The sequence below is a fragment of the Schistocerca cancellata genome, chromosome 2 (genome assembly GCF_023864275.1).
Source record: "Schistocerca cancellata isolate TAMUIC-IGC-003103 chromosome 2, iqSchCanc2.1, whole genome shotgun sequence".
Classification (NCBI taxonomy): Eukaryota; Metazoa; Arthropoda; class Insecta; order Orthoptera; family Acrididae; genus Schistocerca; species Schistocerca cancellata.
In genome coordinates this window covers 1,115,743,738-1,115,763,267 of record NC_064627.1, presented here as the reverse complement: position 1 = coordinate 1,115,763,267, position 19,530 = coordinate 1,115,743,738, and the positions used below count along the sequence as shown (strand labels likewise).

The window sequence follows — 19,530 nt, the reverse complement described above, 5'->3', positions numbered from 1 at the left end:
ATTTATATGTGGATTGAACAACTTTCTAAAATCATTTTGGTGACAAGAATAGTGTTTATTCCCTTGATAAAATGTCTACAGGAATTTAGAAACTCTAGCATTGTGACTTTGCTATTTTCATGAAAAACATTTTGGCAACAATAATGATGACCACTGTTTCCGAGTTTGGCTCTGTTGTCCATGTGGTATGTTTTACACAGTGTGTTTCATATTTATGTGCTGTGCTGTTCTTATTTTAATTTATTCAATTAACATTAGGAGTGACGGGAGTGTGCATGTTGTCTTTGTGAAAATTAGGCTTCTTTGCTTGTGCAGATACTGCAGGCATGTGTGAATCTATCAGGGAATTCTCCTTATATTCTTTTTAATCTGAGATAAGTTGCAAAACTGTAAAAATAATTTAGTGTTACTACTTTCACTGTTATATAAAGCTTCTCTTATTCATGTAAACATATATCAGCGGGTATTTTAATAATTTATTTCCAGAATATGCACATGAAGCTACTGTGCAGAAGCAATCAGAAAAACATAAAAGCGGGGAAAAACTTGTGAAAGAGCTAGAGAAAATAAAAAAAAAAACCAACAGCTAGCTACTCTTTGCCAAAAGATAATCCACTGCCATATGTAAGTAGCCCTTCAATGTCACTAGAAGCATAAACTCGTTCTGAGCAAAAACCTAAATTAACTATGCCTGAGGCAGGCATTTTGCCACCTGATGGAGAGGTAAGCTAACAAAAGTCTGAGCCTGATGGATATAGTGACTGTGACTGGAATCTAAGTGATCCTGGGCAATAGCCATATCCATTATATAACGGTGATAGAGGCAGAATTGTTAGAATGTACTGGTGACAATGAAACTTTTGTATCAGACCGGGCTCATACCCGGATTTACACTTTACTTGAGCAGTTGCCTTAACCGCTTTGACTATCCAAGCATGCTCCCCGCACAGATGCAAACTTTCATGAGTTATAGTTTTGTCCACATCCTATACTTGCACAGATACTGTGAATCTCATACAAAGAGAGAAGTGTGATTAAAGTTTTGGACTTGTTTATAGGCATGAAATACCATATTGCAGTGCCTGTGTTGGTTTGATGTACACTGCAATGTCCTTCAGACATCCATGCATGCAAAGGTTTCTCACTAAATGTTAGGTTTGTTTCTTTTAGCTGCTATTATTATTATTAGTGTGTGTACTAATATTTGCATGTATTCAAATACAGGACATTCAATTAAAAAATAAATTATTGACAGTTCACTGTGCAGGCAGCATTTATTAACTGTTCATGTATAAAACAACGCACTGAAGAATCAATATTTTTGATATTTAATTCCTGTGAGTTGAGAAGGCTTCATGGCCCTCACAAAAGTTTCCCTGGTGACCCATGAAATCTATGAGTGGCCCTGATCAGATCCATGAATATCAGTAGTTATCACACATGTAGTGATTGCAAATGAGAGAATTTATAAAATAAATAAATTATGTGAATGTGGATAAGTGCGGATAGGTGGTGCTCAGTGGGAGTGTGGATGGACTGTGAGGCGTATCAAGACAGTCTGTGTATTTGTGATGTCGCTGTGACCCGGATGGCACAGTGTTTACCACACCTGCCAAGTAAGGAGGAGATCCTGGGTTTGAATCACACACCGGTATAAATTTTCACTCATCACTGCTGATTCCGCTTAATATCCCACTGCAGATGACAGCAGTGATCACCCTTTCATTTACATATAAAATAAATAAACTTAAATGTGTAATCTGATATAAGACCAGTCACTGTTGTATAAGAAAATGCAAAGGTACTGGCAACAATGACAGTCATCTTTCATTTAGATACTGTTTTATCATATCTAACACCCAACTACAGATACTCACTCTGTAAATGCTGGAATAAGACTTTCAATCTGCATTGGATTGGTGAGTCCATGCTGGATCTGCCATGGGTTTAGCCAGGTTTCAACTCTGAAACAAAAATAGAAGTACTTTTTGAATGTCTGGTTACGGATGAAAATCAAACTATATATCTGTGGCTTATTGGTTACAGTAGCTAGCTACTGATGCACGGTCACAGATTCAGTTCAGCGTGAACAATCAGGGAACGGGCTCCACTGAACTTCATGAGGATAAATCAGAAAAGTTTGATAAAATGAGTAGCAAAATAGGTATGCTAAGTCATGTCAAATGAAAATGGTTGCACCAGATTGTGAGTCAAATGACATTTATTTTATTTTAAATACAAATAATTATTTTTTCAGTAGGTATGGTGATTTGCATGGCAAAAGTCATAATTTGCTACAGTAAAATATTAATTCAGATTACTATGAAAAGGAAAGTTGCTACTCACCTTATAGCAGAGATACTGAATAGCAGATAGGCACAACAAAAAGTCTGTCACAAATAAAGCTTTCGGCCAGCAAGGCCTTTGGCTAAAACAGATGTCACCGCTGATTCTGCTTAAAATCCCACTGCAGCTGACAGCAGTAATCACCCTTTTATTTACATATAAAATAAATAAACTTACATGTGTAATCTGATGTAAGGCCTTTCACTGTTGTATAAGAAAACGCAAAGATATTGGCAACGATGACAGTGACGCTTCATTTTGATACTGTTAATTCTCATATCCAACACCCAACTAAAGATACTCACCCTGTAAATACTGGAATAAGACTTTCAATCTGCACTCTCTCTCTCTCTCTCTCTCTCTCTCTCTCTCTCTCTCTCACACACACACACACACACACACACACAACTCATACATATGACAGCAGTCTCAGCCAACTGAAACCACATTGTGAGCAGCAGCACAAGTGCATGATGGGAGTAGTGACTGTGTGGGGGTAAGGAGGAGGCTGGGGTGGGGAGTGGAAGGGATAGTAGGGTAGGGGTAGCAGACAGTGAAGTGCTGCAGGTTAGATAGACAACCTGCTACTGAATGACCAAATGGAATTTTCTTTCTCATCACTTCTGGATACCGTCAGAACAGCTAAAGTGTTGATTTCTTCTGCTCCCCCAAATACCCTGTATTTTTCAATTATATACCTTGCAACAAACCTTCCATTCTTAAATATAGTGAAACTTAATGAAACAAGCTTGACTAGAATGTAATAATCACTATCTTGTTGTCAATATTGTTTTTTGTGTTATACTGTGTTATATTATGAGAAAGTCTTTATTTAACCTTTAATCTATTTAACTAATTGCCAATATTGTGTAGTGAGAGACTATACAGGATGATTGGGTGATCAAACGCTTCTCACTGAAAATGCTGCAGGTGCATACTTATTACCCCTGCAGTGTGCAGTCGAGAATTGTCTCGAAGGAGGAAATGCATCAGAGTTACATTATGCGGAGTTGCAGAATTCAGGTGAAATCTCTCAGCAGGCAACCATACTTGGTGGGAGACTTTATTTTCTAGGCATCTTTATGTGCTCACTGTGCGCTCAGAACTGAAAAGACGGACGTGACACGATCAACGTGCATACTACAAGCGCTACCCAACACATCTCTGCGTAGATTCATTGAATTTTCACTGTGGTTCCATTTCATGATCAGTTGGACCCTACTTTCTGAATAACCCTAATACAAAAAATCTATCATAGTATGTCCTAGAACATGAATTAGTTCTCTTGCAGATGGTGCAAGTATTGTAATTAAGTGTAGTGGAGACACTTAGTACCGGAAAAGTAGATGAAATTCTCTTGAAAATTATTAACTGGTTCTCAGCAAATAGTTTGTTCCTAGACTGAGATAATACACATAACATGGATTATATACTGCACAAGGTCTAATGACCCTTACAATTATAATAATGCAAGAAAGAATATCAACGAAACAGAATTTTCAAAATTCATAGGTGTTAAATTGATAAGAAACTGAATTGAAAGTCTCATTCTGTAGATCATCTTTACAGCTAATTTCAGCATTTTTGCATACTGAGTAATAGCCAACATTATTAATGAAAATATCAAAAAGTTCACTTACTGTTGTTTTTTTTCACTCACTGATGTCACACTCCACCATATTTTGAGATAACTCTCCACTGCAGAAGAGTTCATTGTGTTGAAGTGTGTAGTAAGGAAATATATAGTGTTCATTTTAGAATGCTTTTGAGACAGTGTTGTGCAGACTGATTAAAGCCATACAGATCATTAGGCATTCACTCAGCTATGAAGTTTGTTGTTAACAAGCAATCACAATTCAAAAAAGAACAGAAAAGTTGTGAGACACACAACTTTGAAGATCTGCCTTGTACTAGTTATTTGCAGTCAACAGCAACAGCTGATGATGGTTGCCTACATATTATGGTTTACAGATACCCCAGTCAGACTGTAACAGAATTGCACATGACATGTTTGTATGTAACTAGGAGAGCTCTGTCAACCCAGAGAGTACACAACTGTTTCTTCATTATCACTTTGGCCCACAGCACTCCTTACAATCAACAGTACAAAACCCCCATTACCAAGGTGTGTGAAGAAGAAGAGCAAAAGAACACCTGGAATGGAACTGGGACCAGTGGCATCAGGTTCTCTTCAAGAGTGACTGGAGGATTTGTCTGACACCTGATGAACATCACAGAAGAGCGTGGAGGTGGCCAGGTTCAAATGCACATGTAAGGCAGGCAGTGGTATGGCTTCAGCAGAAAGTTGGGTCACTCATGTTTTGGGCTGGTATCATGTACCCATGTCAGATACCTCATATCACTATTAATGATGATTTGATGGTTTTTCACTACTGAGATATGATCTTCCAATTTTAAATCTCATGAACAACTTTCTCCAGGAGGCAGGAATCAATTGGATGGAATGGCCTGTGGTAACCTTAGGAGGGCTGCTGTCTAAAGTGAGGGCTGGCCTGGAGCATCAAGGACAGCATTCTAAGGAATGAAGCAACTTACAAAGAGGAAGGGAGGAAGGGGAGGGGAGGGGGGGAGAGGGAGAGAGAGAGAGGGGGGGGGAGGGAGTGGTGGATGGACAGGTTGGGCGGAAGGGAGACATCAACAACAGCAACATTCCCTTGAATCTACATTCACACATGTTGACACATGTGCATGTGGCGGACAACTGTTGTGAATGTAGTAATTGAATGCAACTATTAATTCAGTCCAAATCCATGGTAACAGAAAAACATTTCCCTGATACAGTTCCTTATCAGTAGTCACTATATGCTATGCTTGTTAAAGCACTTTTCTGATTGGATGGCAATATAGCAAAGACATGGCAACACAATAACAATTGTTGTTGTTTTTGTGGTCTTCAGTCCTGAGACTGGTTTGATGCAGCTCTCCATGCTACTCTATCCTGTGCAAGCTTCTTCATCTACCAGTACCTACTGCAACCTACATCCTTCTGAATCTGTTTAGTGTATTCATCTCTTGGTCTCCCTCTGCGATTTTTACCCTCCACGCTGCCCTCCAATACTAAATTGGTGATCCCTTGATGCTTCAGAACATGTCCTACCAACCGATCCCTTCTTCTAGTCAAGTTGTGCCACAAACTTCTCTTCTCCCCAATCCTATTCAATACCTCCTCATTAGTTATATGATCTACCCATCTAATCATTAGCATTCTTCTGTAGCACCACATTTCAAAAGCTTCTATTCTCTTCTTGTCCAAACTAGTTATCATCCATGTTTCACTTCCATACATGGCTATGCTCCATACAAATGCTTTCAGAAAAGACTTCCTGACACATAAATCTATACTCAATGTTAACAAATTTCTCTTCTTTAGAAACACTTTCCTTGCCATTGCCAGTCTACATTTTATATCCTCTCTACTTCGACCATCATCAGTTATTTTGCACCCCAAATAGCAAAACTTCTTTACTACTTTAAGTGTCCCATTTCCTAATATAATTCCTTCAGCATCATCCGACTTAATTCGACTACATTCCATAATGCTCGTTTTGCTTTTGTTGATGTTCATCTTATACCCTCCTTTCATGACACTGTCCATTCCATTCAACTGCTCTTCAGAGTCCTTTGCTGTCTCTGACAGAATTACAATGTCATTGGCGAACCTCAAAGCTTTTATTTCTTCTCCATGGATTTTAATACCTACTCCGAATTTTTCTTTTGTTTCCTTCACTGCTTGCTCAATATACATATTGAATAACATCCGGAAGAGGCTACAACCCTGTTTCACTCCCTTCCCAACCACTGCTTCCCTTTCATGCCCCTCGACTCTTATAACTGCCATCTGGTTTCTGTACAAATTGTAAATAGCCTTTCACTCCCTGTATTTTACCCCTGCAACCTTCAGAATTTGAAAGAGAGTATTCCAGTCAACATTGTCAAAACTCGCTCTAAGTCTACAAATGCTAGAAATGTAGGTTTGCCTTTCCTTAATCTAGCTTCTAAGATAAGTTGTAGAGTCAGTATTGCCTCAGGTGTTCCAATATTTCAGCAGAATCCAAAATGATCTTCCCCAAGGTTGGCTTCTACTAGTTTTTCCATTCGTCTGTAAAGAATTCACGTTAGTATTTTGCAGCTGTGACTTATTAAACTGATTGTTCGGTAATTTTCACATCTGTCAGCACCTGCTTTCTTTGGGATTGGAATTATTATATTCTTCTTGAAGTCTGAGGGTATTTCACCTGTCTCATACATCTTGCTCACCAGATGGTAGAGTTTGGTCAGGACTAGCTCTCCCAAGGCCGTCAGTAGCTCTAATGGAATGTTGTCTACTCCCGGGGCCTTGTTTCGACTCAGGTCTTTTAGTGCTCTGTCAAACTCTTCATGCAGTATCGTATCTCCCATTTCATCTTCATCTACATCCTCTTCCATTTCCATAATATTGTCCTCAAGTACATTGCCCTTGTATACACCCTCTATATACTCCTTCCACCTTTCTGCTTTCCCTTCTTTGCTTAGAACTGGGTTTCCATCTGAGCTCTTGATATTCATGCAAGTGGTTCTCTTTTCTCCAAATGTCTCTTTAATTTCCCTGTAGGCAGTATCTATCTTACCCCTAGTGACATAAGCCTCTACATCCTTACATTTGTCCTCTAGCCATCCCTCCTTAGCCATTTTGCACTTCCTGTCGATCTCATTTTTGAGACGTTTGTATTCCTTTTTGCCTGCTTCATTTACTGCATTTTTATATTTTCTCCTTTCATCAATTAAATTCAATATTTCTTCTGTTACCCAAGGATTTCTACTAGCCCTCATCTTTTTACCTACTAGATCCTCTGCTGCCTTCACTACTTCATCCCTCAAAGCTACCCATTCTTCTTCTATTGCATTTCTTTCCCCCATTCTTGTCAATTGTTCCCTTACGCTCTCCCTGAAACTCTGTACAATCTCTGGTTTAGTCAGTTTATCCAGGTCCCATCTCCTTAATTTCCCACCTTTTTGCAGTTTCTTCAGTTTTAATCTACAGGTCATAACCAATAGACTGTGGTCAGAGTCCACATCTGCCCCTGGAAATGTCTTACAATTTAAAACCTGGTTCCTAAATCTCTGTCTTACCATTATATAATCTATCTGATACCTTATAGTATCTCCAGGCTTCTTCCATGTATACAGTCTTCTTTTATGATTCTTGAACCAAGTGTTAGCTATGATTAAGTTGTGCTCTGTGCAAAATTCTATCAGGTGGCTTCCTCTTTCTTTTCTTAGACCCAATCCATATTCACCTACTACGTTTATTTCTCTCCCTTTTCCTACTACTGAATTCCAGTCACCCATGACTATTAAATTTTTGTCTCCCTTCACTATCTGAACAATTTCTTTTATTTCATCATACATTTCTTCAATTTCTTCGTCATCTGCAGAGCTAGTTGGCATATAAACTTGTACTACTGTAGTAGGCGTGGGCTTTGTGTCTATTTTGGCCCCAATAATGCGTTCACTATGCTGTTTGTAGTAGCTTACCCGTACTCCTATTTTTTTATTCATTATTAAACCGACTCCTGCATTACCCCTATTTGAAATTGTATTTATAACCCTGTATTCACCTGACCAGAAGTCTTGTTCCTCCTGCCACCAAACTTCACTAATTCCCACTATATCTAACTTTAACCTATCCATTTCCCTTTTTAAATTTTCTAACCTACCTGCCCGATTAAGGGATCTGACATTCCACGCTCCGATCTGTAGAACGCCAGTTTTCTTTCTCCTGATAACGACGTCCTCCTGAGTAGTCCCCGCCTGGAGATCCAAAGGGGGGACTATTTACCTCTGGAATATTTTACCCAAGAGGACGCCATCATCATTTAACCACACAGTAAAGCTACATGCCCTCGGGAAAAATTACGGGTGTAGTTTCCCCTTGCTTTCAGCCGTTCACAGCACCAACATAGCAAGGCCGTTTTGGTTAGTGTTGCAAGGCCAGATCAATCATCCAGACTGTTGCCCCTGCAACTACTGAAAAGGCTGCTGTCCCTCTTCAGGAAACACGTGTTTGTCTGGCCTCTCAAGAGATACCCCTCTGTTGTGGTTGCACCTATGGTACGGCTATCTGTATTGCTGAGGCACGCAAGCCTCCCCACCAACGGCAAGGTCCATGGTTCTTTAACAAACAACATTTACATGGTCCAGTCACATAAATGTGAACACTGCCTGTGTTCGACAATCATGCAATAACCACTCACAGACGCTAGGCAGTGGCACTGGCAGTAGAGGGTATGTAAAGCATGTGAGAAGGATGTAGAAAACAGTGATATCATTGTTATAATGTGGGAACAGAGCGATTTATCTTCACGTCCAAAAACGGCATGACCATTGGCTTACGGGTCAAAACAGATAAGTTTGTAACATGTTTACTTGCCGCCCTGATTAAACTATACTATCATGTGAAATTGCACTATCCAAATCTGGTGCTGAGGCAACTGTGGTGCACCACGGACCATAAATGATAGGTTGAATGATGGCTGTGGAGATGTGTACAAGCAAATAGACAAGCAACTGTTGAGCAGCTGACCACCCAGGTGAACCATGAGGCTACCAACAGTGTCTCCTCAATAGATGCCAAGTATTCAGTGAACACTGGTGTGTGTGGGCCTCCACAACTGGCACCTGGTTCAAGAACCCACGATGAGTGCTGTTCATTGATGAGGAAGGTCGGTCTCTGCCAGCTAGTACTGCAACTGGACATCTACTGAATGGTGACAGATGGCCTTCTCGGATGAACCACCTTTTATACTCCACCGACATGAAACAGCTGAAAGCAAACAACATGTAACAATTAATGGAAGTTTCCGGCTTGGAGGAGAGAGAATAATGGTTTCGAGAATGTTTTTGTGGTGATCCCTGGGTGATCTTGTTGTTCTGGAAAACACAGTGGATCTGCACAACGAGTATTCATCTATGCTTGGGGAGCTTGATCTCCCATACGTGCAGTTTGTTTTTCCTTGGTACAATGACATCTACCACCAGGACGTAATGTGTCACACAGATTGCAGTGTACGTGCGTGGTTTGAAGAGCTCCAGGATGATTTATAATACTCCAGTGGCCACCAAACTCCATAGATTTAACCCCAATTGAGAATCTGTAGGACCACCTTGACTGGGCTGTTGATGGCACCTACATAGATATTCTGCAAATCACATTTAAGTGCCTGGCAGAGGGTTCATCAAACCACCTTCACAATTCGCTATTATTCCAATCTTGTGTAGCACACAGAAGGAACGAACAGCTATACCTTTCCATACAAGCTCTGATTTCCCTTATTTTATCGTGGTGATTGTTTATCCCTATGTAGGTTGGCGTCAACAAAATATTTTCGAATTCGGAGGAGAAAGTTGATGGTTGAAATTTCGTGAGAAGATTCCGCCACAACAAAAAATGGCTTTGTTTTAATGATGTCCACCCCAAATCCTGTATCACTTCAGTAACACTCTCTCCCCCGTTTTGCAATAATACAAAACTTGTTGCCCCCTTTTTCGAACTTCTTTGATGTACTCTGTCATTCCCAACTGGTAAAGATCACACACCGTGCAGCAGTATTCTAAAAGAAGATGGACAAGTGTAGTGTAGGCAGTCTCCTTAGTAGAACTGCTACATTTTCTAAGTGTCCTGCCAATAAAACAGTCTTTGGTTAGCCTTCCCCACAACATTTTCTGTGTTCCTTCCAATTTAAGTTGTTCACACCTGTAATTCCTAGGTATTTAGTTGAATTTATGTCCTTCAGATTTGACTGATTTATTGTGTAACCGAAGTTTAATGGATTCCTTTTAGCACTCATGTGGATGACCTCACACTTATCATTATTTAGGGTCAATTGCCAATTTTTGCACCATACAGATATCTTTTCTAAATCATTTTGCAATTTGTTCTGATCTTCTGATGACTTTACTAGTCAATAAACGACAGCGTCATCTGCAAACGACCTAAGACGGCTGGTCAGATTGTCTCCTACATCGTTTTTATAGATGCGGAACAGCAAAGGGCCTGTAATATTACTTTGGGGAATGATATGGACCCTCACCCGAGAAACCTAGTGCAGTTGGTCATGACATTGAAGTTGCCTTGGCTCTACATCCTTGTCAGTACCTTCCAGAGCCTCAATGACTCTTACTGCAGGCACTGTAAAAGTGGATAGGCCTATACAGGCTTTTGACAGGTGGTCACATTATTGCGACTAGACAGTGTATTGAGAGTGTGTTACAAATTGGTAATTGACTTTGGTACAGATGCATGTTACTTGATGTCCTAAACCTAGTATAGTGATATCTAATGACCTTTTCTGTCTCCTGGCAGTCTGTGATATTTTAAGTGTCACTGAGGCAATGTTTGCAGTCACTCTGTTAATGATTCACATTCTCTGTAAACAGTGAATACTAAATTAGAAGACAGTCTTTGGACTACTGTCTGAGATGACTGCAGGCACTGAATGATATTGTCTAATTGCTTTTGCAGAACAGTCTACTGCTGATGCAGAACTTTCTTAGTGTTTGTGGCACATGGTGTTTCGAGCCTGTTGGTGGAAGAATATCTACGTCCAGCCACACGAGATGGAATCAAAGTGTTTCATGGTTGACAGCATTCCTTATTGCCTGTTCACAAAATTGGTGGACATACACAACGTGATGGAGAAAGTGGCATGGAAGTTGAAAGAGCTCTGAGTTTGTGAGCGCCATCTGGAGGCTGGCCTCTTTTGAGCAATATGTAACGCCAAAAATAAAAATGATTCCCACTATCCACTATTCAGTGTGAGTCACAAAAAATGAAGTATTCATTCATAAAAATCTTTTAACACTAACCCTATGATGTACAAAGTCTAGAAGATAATAACAAAAAATTCAAATGAAAATTAAGATAAAATCAATATGGAAGGAATGAAGTCAACAAGTCACTGGATAGGTGAAAAGTTGAGTAGTCAACAGGCACATAACAAGACAGAGAAATGTCAAGCAGAGTGGATGAAGGGAGAAAGGAGGTGGGGACTGGGGATGGAGTGGTGGACGGAAGGGTGGCTGATGACAGGGATGGGATGGAGAGGAAGCAAGCAGTGATGAGCAGTCCCCTGCCCAGTAATCCATCAGCTTCTATGGAAAGGTACTCCATTCTAAACCTAATCTGCAACCGGGTCTCCTACACCTTATCCACACCCACACACCAACTGAAAGGAGAAAGCACCCTCCTCCCCCTCCCTCCGCATTACACAGTATGAGCTCAGACTGCAACAACTAATCATATCCTTTGACAGGACTATGGCTATCTATCGTGATGTCCAGAAGTGAGGGGCATCCTACACACAATTCTTTCTATGGGTCCTAAAGTGTTACTTGTCGTGCAAACACTCTTTCTAATGGCATATCTGCACATGCTCCCATTCCTCTGACTACTCCCGTGAACTGGATGCTAAGGGCCACCCATTCCTATCGTCATGCTGAATTGGGGCAACTTAACTATATTCTCGCCATGAGTGTCCCTGACCTCCCACTTCACTCATTTGCATTTACAGCCTCCTCCCTGCAGCCTTCTGCTTTATCTCTTCTATATCTCACACCCAATCCAGTTCTCCATATTATTGTGCACTATGCACAACTTCCCGTCCCTGCGCCACAGTGAAATCAAGCTGTTAGACCCCATTCCCTTTAATTCTCCCTCCTACTTCCCATCTCATTTCTCCTCTTGTCCAGTCCACCCGTTACAACCCTTCAACCCAGTTGAGCTGCAGTGCCGGCACAATATAGTTATGCAGATGTATGTGTATTCTGTCAGCTGTGAAGGAGGATTCACCCAGAAGTTCAGTAACATTCTCAGCCTTGTTCCCATCTTTTTCATTGACCTAGTGCCTCAAAAGTATATGGTGAAGTGTTACCTTTACTTCATTCATATCCTGCCAATTACTTTCCATTACCATATTTCTGTGAAGCACTTTCCATTACTATATCTCTTCCTTCTCCCAAGAAGAATTTCTGAACACGTGGTAGAATGACAATCTTGCGAGTATGTGTTTTTGCAGATGGAATTACATCTAATTAAAAGAGTCAATAAAGATTAATGCAAAAGTCAGTCTTGTAAATTATCAACTTGGTACCACACTTTTCATTGAGAAAATGTATTACAGTTGTTAATTGTTTGACACATACCACATCACAGTGAAGGATAAAAGTTATGGTGCAGGGGCATGCAAATAATTAATGTAGTACTTGGAAGGTTCATATGAATATATACTAACTGTTCACTATCAACAATGTTCCGGTACTTGACACGAAGGTTCATGAACCACTCAACGCCAACACGAACCTTCCATCCAGGGAATGACAATTGTTGTGGTACTGGTTGTGGTCTGAAACAAATAAAATAACTATTAATATTAAAATCAACCCCCCCCCCCTTTTCCCACTCTCTCTCTCTCTCTCTCTCTCTCTCTCTCTCTCTCTCTTATTGCAAGCTATGCAGACTGACAGACAAAAAGCTATGTGAATCGGTATTTTGAAGTGGCATGATGAGCTCCAGTAAGAGATACAAGTCACTGAATGTGTTCTCAGGATACTGTCTGTAAGTCTATTACAATTTCAATTCATAGATTCTTGAAGCATTATGGCAGGCCAGAATCTCTTACATCTTCAACCAGCAATGTGGTTATAGACACGTTAGCCATGAAATTAAGTATATTACTTTAAGTTGCGGAGAATAACTGTACATTCCTGACAATATGTGATGAAGCATTGTCTTGAAAGGACAAAGACCAAAGAATATATTGAAGTAAGGGTGGGACATTTCCTCTATCTCTTTCTCATAGAACCCACTGCTGCTGGAAGGACTCACAAATGCCACGTCTGTGTTGGATATTCAATGATGTTGGATCTCTCCTGGTAGTCACTCAATAAAATGCGTGTGGATATTTAATGCTGAATTATAGATGCCATAAACTACAATGAGGACACTACACTTACAACCATACTTTTAACTACAATTACAATGGCAAAATCATGTTTATTTTAGTGTAATATTTGATGACTGATGGTGTGATAGCATGGTGCATTTTTTAATAACATCAATCTTGGGTGCCCACATGATGGTTTGTGCGGAAGAGGGTGGGGGCCTAACTGAGGGATATGAATGATATATTTTTAATATTTTGGAAGATAAATAGCAACTTGTAAATAGCCATAAAAAAGTCCCATTTCTTAACCTGTTAAAAACCTATGTTTTTAAATAATTTTCCTGAAATAAGAACACCTGGTTGTACTATATTTATTCCTTCCCCTCAGAGATGGGGAAAGGGGGTGGGGTGGGGTGTGGTTGGGGGGGGGGGGGGAGGGGGAGGGATGCTTGTCCCTGGGTGTGGGCATCCTTGTTGGATGCTATATACTGTGAATTCTTTTGACAACTACCTCATAGTCATCATACAGATATGTTCACTGGGCTGCTCAATAATAACCTAACAAGGTAACACTCAACCACATTTCTCTTGTGATGCCATAGTACTCTTAGTGAATGAGTAGGACAGAGACTGCTATTCTTGTAGTGCCACCACGTTACTGGTGGAATATTTGTGGGATAAGATCATGTGATCAGCCAATGTCTTCTAATTACAAGCAGCAAAGAGAAAATGTATGTAACATTGAGAAGGTGTGTCATATTTCCAAACATAAGGACACTTTCATTACCACAGTGAAACATTCCAATCATGGGCCACAAATAACTAACTAATTAACTAATAAAGAGTTGTGATCTGTGATCACAGAATCACAATTGCTGACACACACAACACTTCACCAGACAGTGTTCGCCCCCCTCTCTCTCTCTCTCTCTCTCTCTCTCTCTCTACAAATACACTACTATCCCTCCCCCCACCCCCCCTCCCTCCAGATTGCTGCTTGCATTGTGTCAAGGTTATCACAAATGTGACATAAATATTTATATGATTAGAACCATTTTGAAAAATGATCTTTTCTTGAATTAATGGAAGCCGTATTATATTTAATGAATTTTCCCTGAATACTGTAACTGTGGGATGGAGCTTGCTGAAACTACTTTGACTCTGGCATGATGAAAACAAGGACTGCTTAACTATGTATTGTGGTCAGATGATGCTGCCTTTCAAACTGTCAGTTTTGTCAACAGACATAATAATCATTATTGCATGAGGAAGAATGTTTTTGTTGAAAAGTTGCATGGGTGTCAAAAGGTAACAGATTGGCATAGGGCTACTGCATATTCCATTTGCTGGTTCACTAATTTTCCATACAGCTATGAGTGATGAAAGATATCTGGAAACGCTCTAGCTTTGTATTTGACCATTAACAGCTCAATGAGAGAATCTCTTATACCTTCACTTCATTGAGTATGGTGCAGCCCCATATCTGCAAAATTGCATTCATGAAAGGTTACATGATTATTTTTCAGGTCAATGGATTTGCAGGAGTGGTCATACAGGTGGGCCAGTTTGATCTGAAACAGCCTAGATCTGATGTTCAATGATAATCTTCTTTGGGGATGGGAAAAGGAAATGACATACCAACCAGTACCAAAAATTCTTGAGTGAACTGAAGCAACGGTCACCATTGTGGTCAAGAATATTCCATGCAAAATGTTAAAAGCAGCAGTTGCAAGTGAAATAGATCGGCTTCCTGAATTAGTTACCAATACAAGCACTTACATGAAAATTTAGCTGCGGTATTAATAAAACCTCAACTCTGTGCCAGTGACAAGATCTGTCACAATGGTCGTGTGTTAATAAGGAAATATAATTTTGCAATTCTTAAGCTAAAAAGATTGTGTGGCAAGTTTAACTATGTACATTTGTTAGAACTAAGTAAAAAGAACTGTGCTGAACACACAAGCCATGGACTGCACTTAAACACAAAAGGAACCTACAAGCCAGTTTCTCAGTTAAGTGAACTGTGCGACAAATTTATTAAAGAGGAGGATCCTATTGCTTTAGATTACAAGCATGAGGCTGTTTTAGGATAAAGGATCATCACACTAGTGTCCAGGGATGTAGTTCAGATGTTTCTGAATCCATTTCACTTGAAGAAAATCCATACTATAAAATAAGTGACCAGCCACTGCAAAACAGTTCTAAAGACCCAGTTAATGCTACAGATTATTGTAAAAACTGTAACATACATAAATGCAATGCGTTAAAAGTGTTAAATCTACAAGACACACACTTATAGATGATGCATTTAAATGTTCAATTCTCAGACGCAAAGTAGATTTATTGCAGATACTCATAGTGGACCACTAACCACATGTGGACATATGGACTAAAATCGAGTGAAATAATATATCATAGATTAGAATGTTACCTATTAATAAACAGTTATTGCAGCCATTGTCATAAAGGTGGTGGTGGTGGGGCAGTTTATGTTAATAAACAAACAGCAGTTGAAAAAATACCTTTTGTTGAACACCACACCCAAGAAGGTTCATTTGAAATGGCAGGTGTTGTGCTCCATGGTAATGATCTGAAGTTAGCTAAGCATGAACTGACTGGGATGTATCACCCACCAAATTCAGATGTAAAGTGTTTTATGGACAGACTTTCTAGGGTAGTTGGCCAGACCAGCCCTAATGACCTTACTGTATTTGGCAATTTATTATACATACAAATTCTAATAGTACACTAAATCTGAAGCTCACTGAAGTATTAAGCTCATATAATTCTAAGAAAATGTGACTCATCGACGAAAGAAGTAGCTTACAAAACGCTTGTTCGTCCGATTCTTGAGTATTGCTCATCAGTATGGGACCCTTACCAGGTTGGATTAATAGAAGAGATAGACATGATCCAGCGAAAAGCAGCGCGATTCGTCATGGGGACATTTAGTCAGCGCGAGAGCGTTACGGAGATGCTGAACAAGCTCCAGTGGCGGACACTTCAAGAAAGGCGTTACGCAGTACGGAGAGGTTTATTATCGAAATTACGAGAGAGCACATTCCGGGAAGAGATGGGCAACATATTACTACCGCCCACATATATCTCGCGTAATGATCACAACGAAAAGATCCGAGAAATTAGAGCAAATACGGAGACTTACAAGCAGTCGTTTTTCCCACGCACAATTCGTGAATGGAACAGGGAAGGGGGGATCAGATAGTGGTACAATAAGTACCCTCCGCCACACACCGTAAGGTGGCTCGCGGAGTATAGATGTAGATGTTGTAAATATAGTAAGCTCAGACACTACAGTAATGAACACATGCTCCACTATAGTAATTATGCTAATAACAGCAATATATTATAGATAAAGTAAATCACAGTAGCCTAGATTTTCATTACTCTGGCCACTTTTGTCAGGTGATGACATGATTTACATACATAAATTTAGCTGCACCACAAATAACAAAGGTCATTCTGCAGAAACAAACTATGAATAGATCAAATATTAATGGCTTTAAATATAAACTGGCAGAGGAGAAGGGGCAATGATTCAGGTGAAAGGGTCTGACAACAAATGGAATAGATTTCATACAACCCTTTTGAGACATTATGACTGTTGCTGCCCTGTCAGAGAAACCCAAAAGGTAGTTAAGCATCGCCAAAGTGGAAGTAATCCTAGACTGAAGCTCCTACCAAATCTGATTAGGCTCATGCAAATTATACATAATCTAAATCTGCTTTATGAAGCTACTAATCGAAGATTTTTAAGGGAAAATACGATCAAGCAAAGAAAAAAATAAAACATTAAACTGAAGTTACAAACCTTATAATGCAGACTAATAGAAAATGAATAGAGCACTCTGATAATATAAGTAAAACATTCTGGGAGTTAATTGATAAATACCATAATGAATATGGTAACTTTCAGTGTAAGACATGACAGTAATACTGTAAAAAATCCAAATGCTATACGTACTATTTTTAATAACTATTTCACTACTACTACTACTACTACTACTGCAACCAATCCCCATTGTAAAGGCACAAGTTGAGACCCCATGCCATCTCACTCAGTGTACTGACTTTGATGTGATGTGATGTGATGTGGTTTATTCATCTCATTACATACAATTTTCAAATCATTTGATTTGATGTACAGGAGACATGTCAAGGTTTACAAAAGAAACTTTTTTCACTTTTTTAAGAGAAATACAAAAGTTTACATTATATTTTACATTTCTAAGTTTCAGCTACACATGTACATAAAATAATAAATGTATTACAATCCCTGTGTTCAGATTGTGAAGCTGTCCTCAATGAATTCATCGACAGAATAATAACACTTTTCCACCAGTAGAGTAAAGAGCAATCTTTTCAGTGAACCAATCTCCATTTTAAATATATTACTGCCTTTTATTTTATTGAAAATTTTTAACCCCATATACTCTGGTGTTTGGGCATAAAGAATTTACAGAGGTAAATAAGAAGGAAGTTGGCAAAGGTAATACACATTCTAAAGAAAAAGTTTTCATCTGTATGGGATGGCATATCCAGTGCAATTACTAAGGGTTGTTTAAAAGAAATATCTGAACCTATTACCTACCTGATTAATTGCAGAAATAGAGAAAACATGTATCCAGCTGTTCTAAAAATGAATGTTGTGAAACCAGTGCATATAGAGGGAAGTAAGGAAGATGTTTCTAACTATAGACCACACATTAATTACAACCTTTAGTAAGATATTTGCCTGTCCCAGCTTAGTGCCTCTTACACAAAACACAAACTTCTTATAGAGTCCCAGCACAATAAAGAGCTAAGCATGACCACAGCAGTTACACAGTTCTTCCGTGAAGTGTACTGTCTGTTGGACAAGAGGATGCAAACTGCAGGATATTTCTAGATCTGACAAAAGCATTCAACACAGTAAACCATAGCTTACTTCTAAAAAAACTGAAGTCATATTGTGCAGGGGATCCATCGATACATCTTATAGCAACATACCTACTGAATGTTAAGCAATGCTGACATAAAAATTAGACGAAACAATTATAAACTTTCACTCCACCAGTGGAACAGTTACACAAGGTGTTCCTCACAGCTCAATCCTTAGTCCCTTTCTCTTCCCGATATATACTAACGACATTGCACAACTTATTAACTCTCATATTATATGCTACACAGATAACACCTCAATTTTAGTCTCTGGTAGAGAATATGTGAGATTAGACTCTTTTGCTACTAGTGGTATAAAAGAATTAATGAAATACTTCAATGAAGAGGGTCTCAAAGTGAATGTCACCAAATCTCAGTTACTGGCATTTAAAAAAAAAAAACAGTTCTCACCACATCAATGTAAGTAATGTATGTAACATCTTAGCAACAGAAACAGACAACTGTAAATATTGGGTGTGTATGTCTATGAAAATCTGTGGTGGACAAACTACATTAATTCTGTATGTGGAAAAGTCAGGGGTAGTTTACATAACCCTACCCACCTTACACTGGCTGCAATAATGACTGTGTGGACGATGTGGCCTATTCTACACCTTATTTTAGATATATGTGACGATGCTATGCTGATTATATTTATATGTTTTGACGATGCCATTATGGCCTTATAACTTTAGGATATGGTGTAAAAAAGATCTGAGGATGGCCATTACCGACTGAAACTGGTAATCATCTAAAGAATTGATATTGTTATCAAAGACTGAAAAATAAAACTCATTTGACAGTATTGGATCACTGTTTGTATACGCGACCATGTCGCAGTTGGTGTAGGTATCTCATTTTGGCTGTTAATGACTTCAGTTCTACATGGCTACTGGTAATACTTGTCACATATCAAACCCATAAACTAAAAGAGGCTCAGCAGACTTACAAAGTTATTTGTTTACTATTTTGTAAAATGCTGCACCAGCCACAATGCAACCCTGCTGTGTATGCTGTTTTCAGACACGGGATGAATTAGTTGCTGTTCTTCAGCAGATGGAAATCACTCTGATTATTGTCAAGTCATAGGGTGTGTTGGAAGGACTTCTGAGAGTCATTTACCAGAGATATCAAACATACCTCAAGTACTATCCTCGCCTGTGGATCCTGTCTCTTCTACCAGAAATAAGGAATCTATCACTATTACCACTTGAGAGTGGATAGTGGGGTGTCAGTGATAGATCTAGGCCAGGCTGTTCCAGCTCATTGGCTCCGTTGTGAGCCGCGGAGCGCTCCCTGCTCCAGG

The 19,530-nt window shown here is 39.3% G+C and overlaps 1 protein-coding gene across 2 annotated transcripts in view; it reads right to left on the bottom strand.

Moving 5' to 3' along the window:
• Positions 1-19,530, bottom strand: part of LOC126163148 (hexosaminidase D-like) — a 195,068-nt gene that overhangs the window by 13,636 nt on the left and 161,902 nt on the right. For both annotated transcript variants that reach the window (XM_049920077.1, XM_049920078.1), the window contains 2 exons: positions 12,636-12,746; positions 1,878-1,964 (listed from right to left, as the gene is read on the bottom strand). In XM_049920077.1, coding sequence (XP_049776034.1) covers positions 1,878-1,964; positions 12,636-12,746 — 198 coding nt within the window. The remainder of the gene's footprint in view (positions 1-1,877; positions 1,965-12,635; positions 12,747-19,530) is intronic.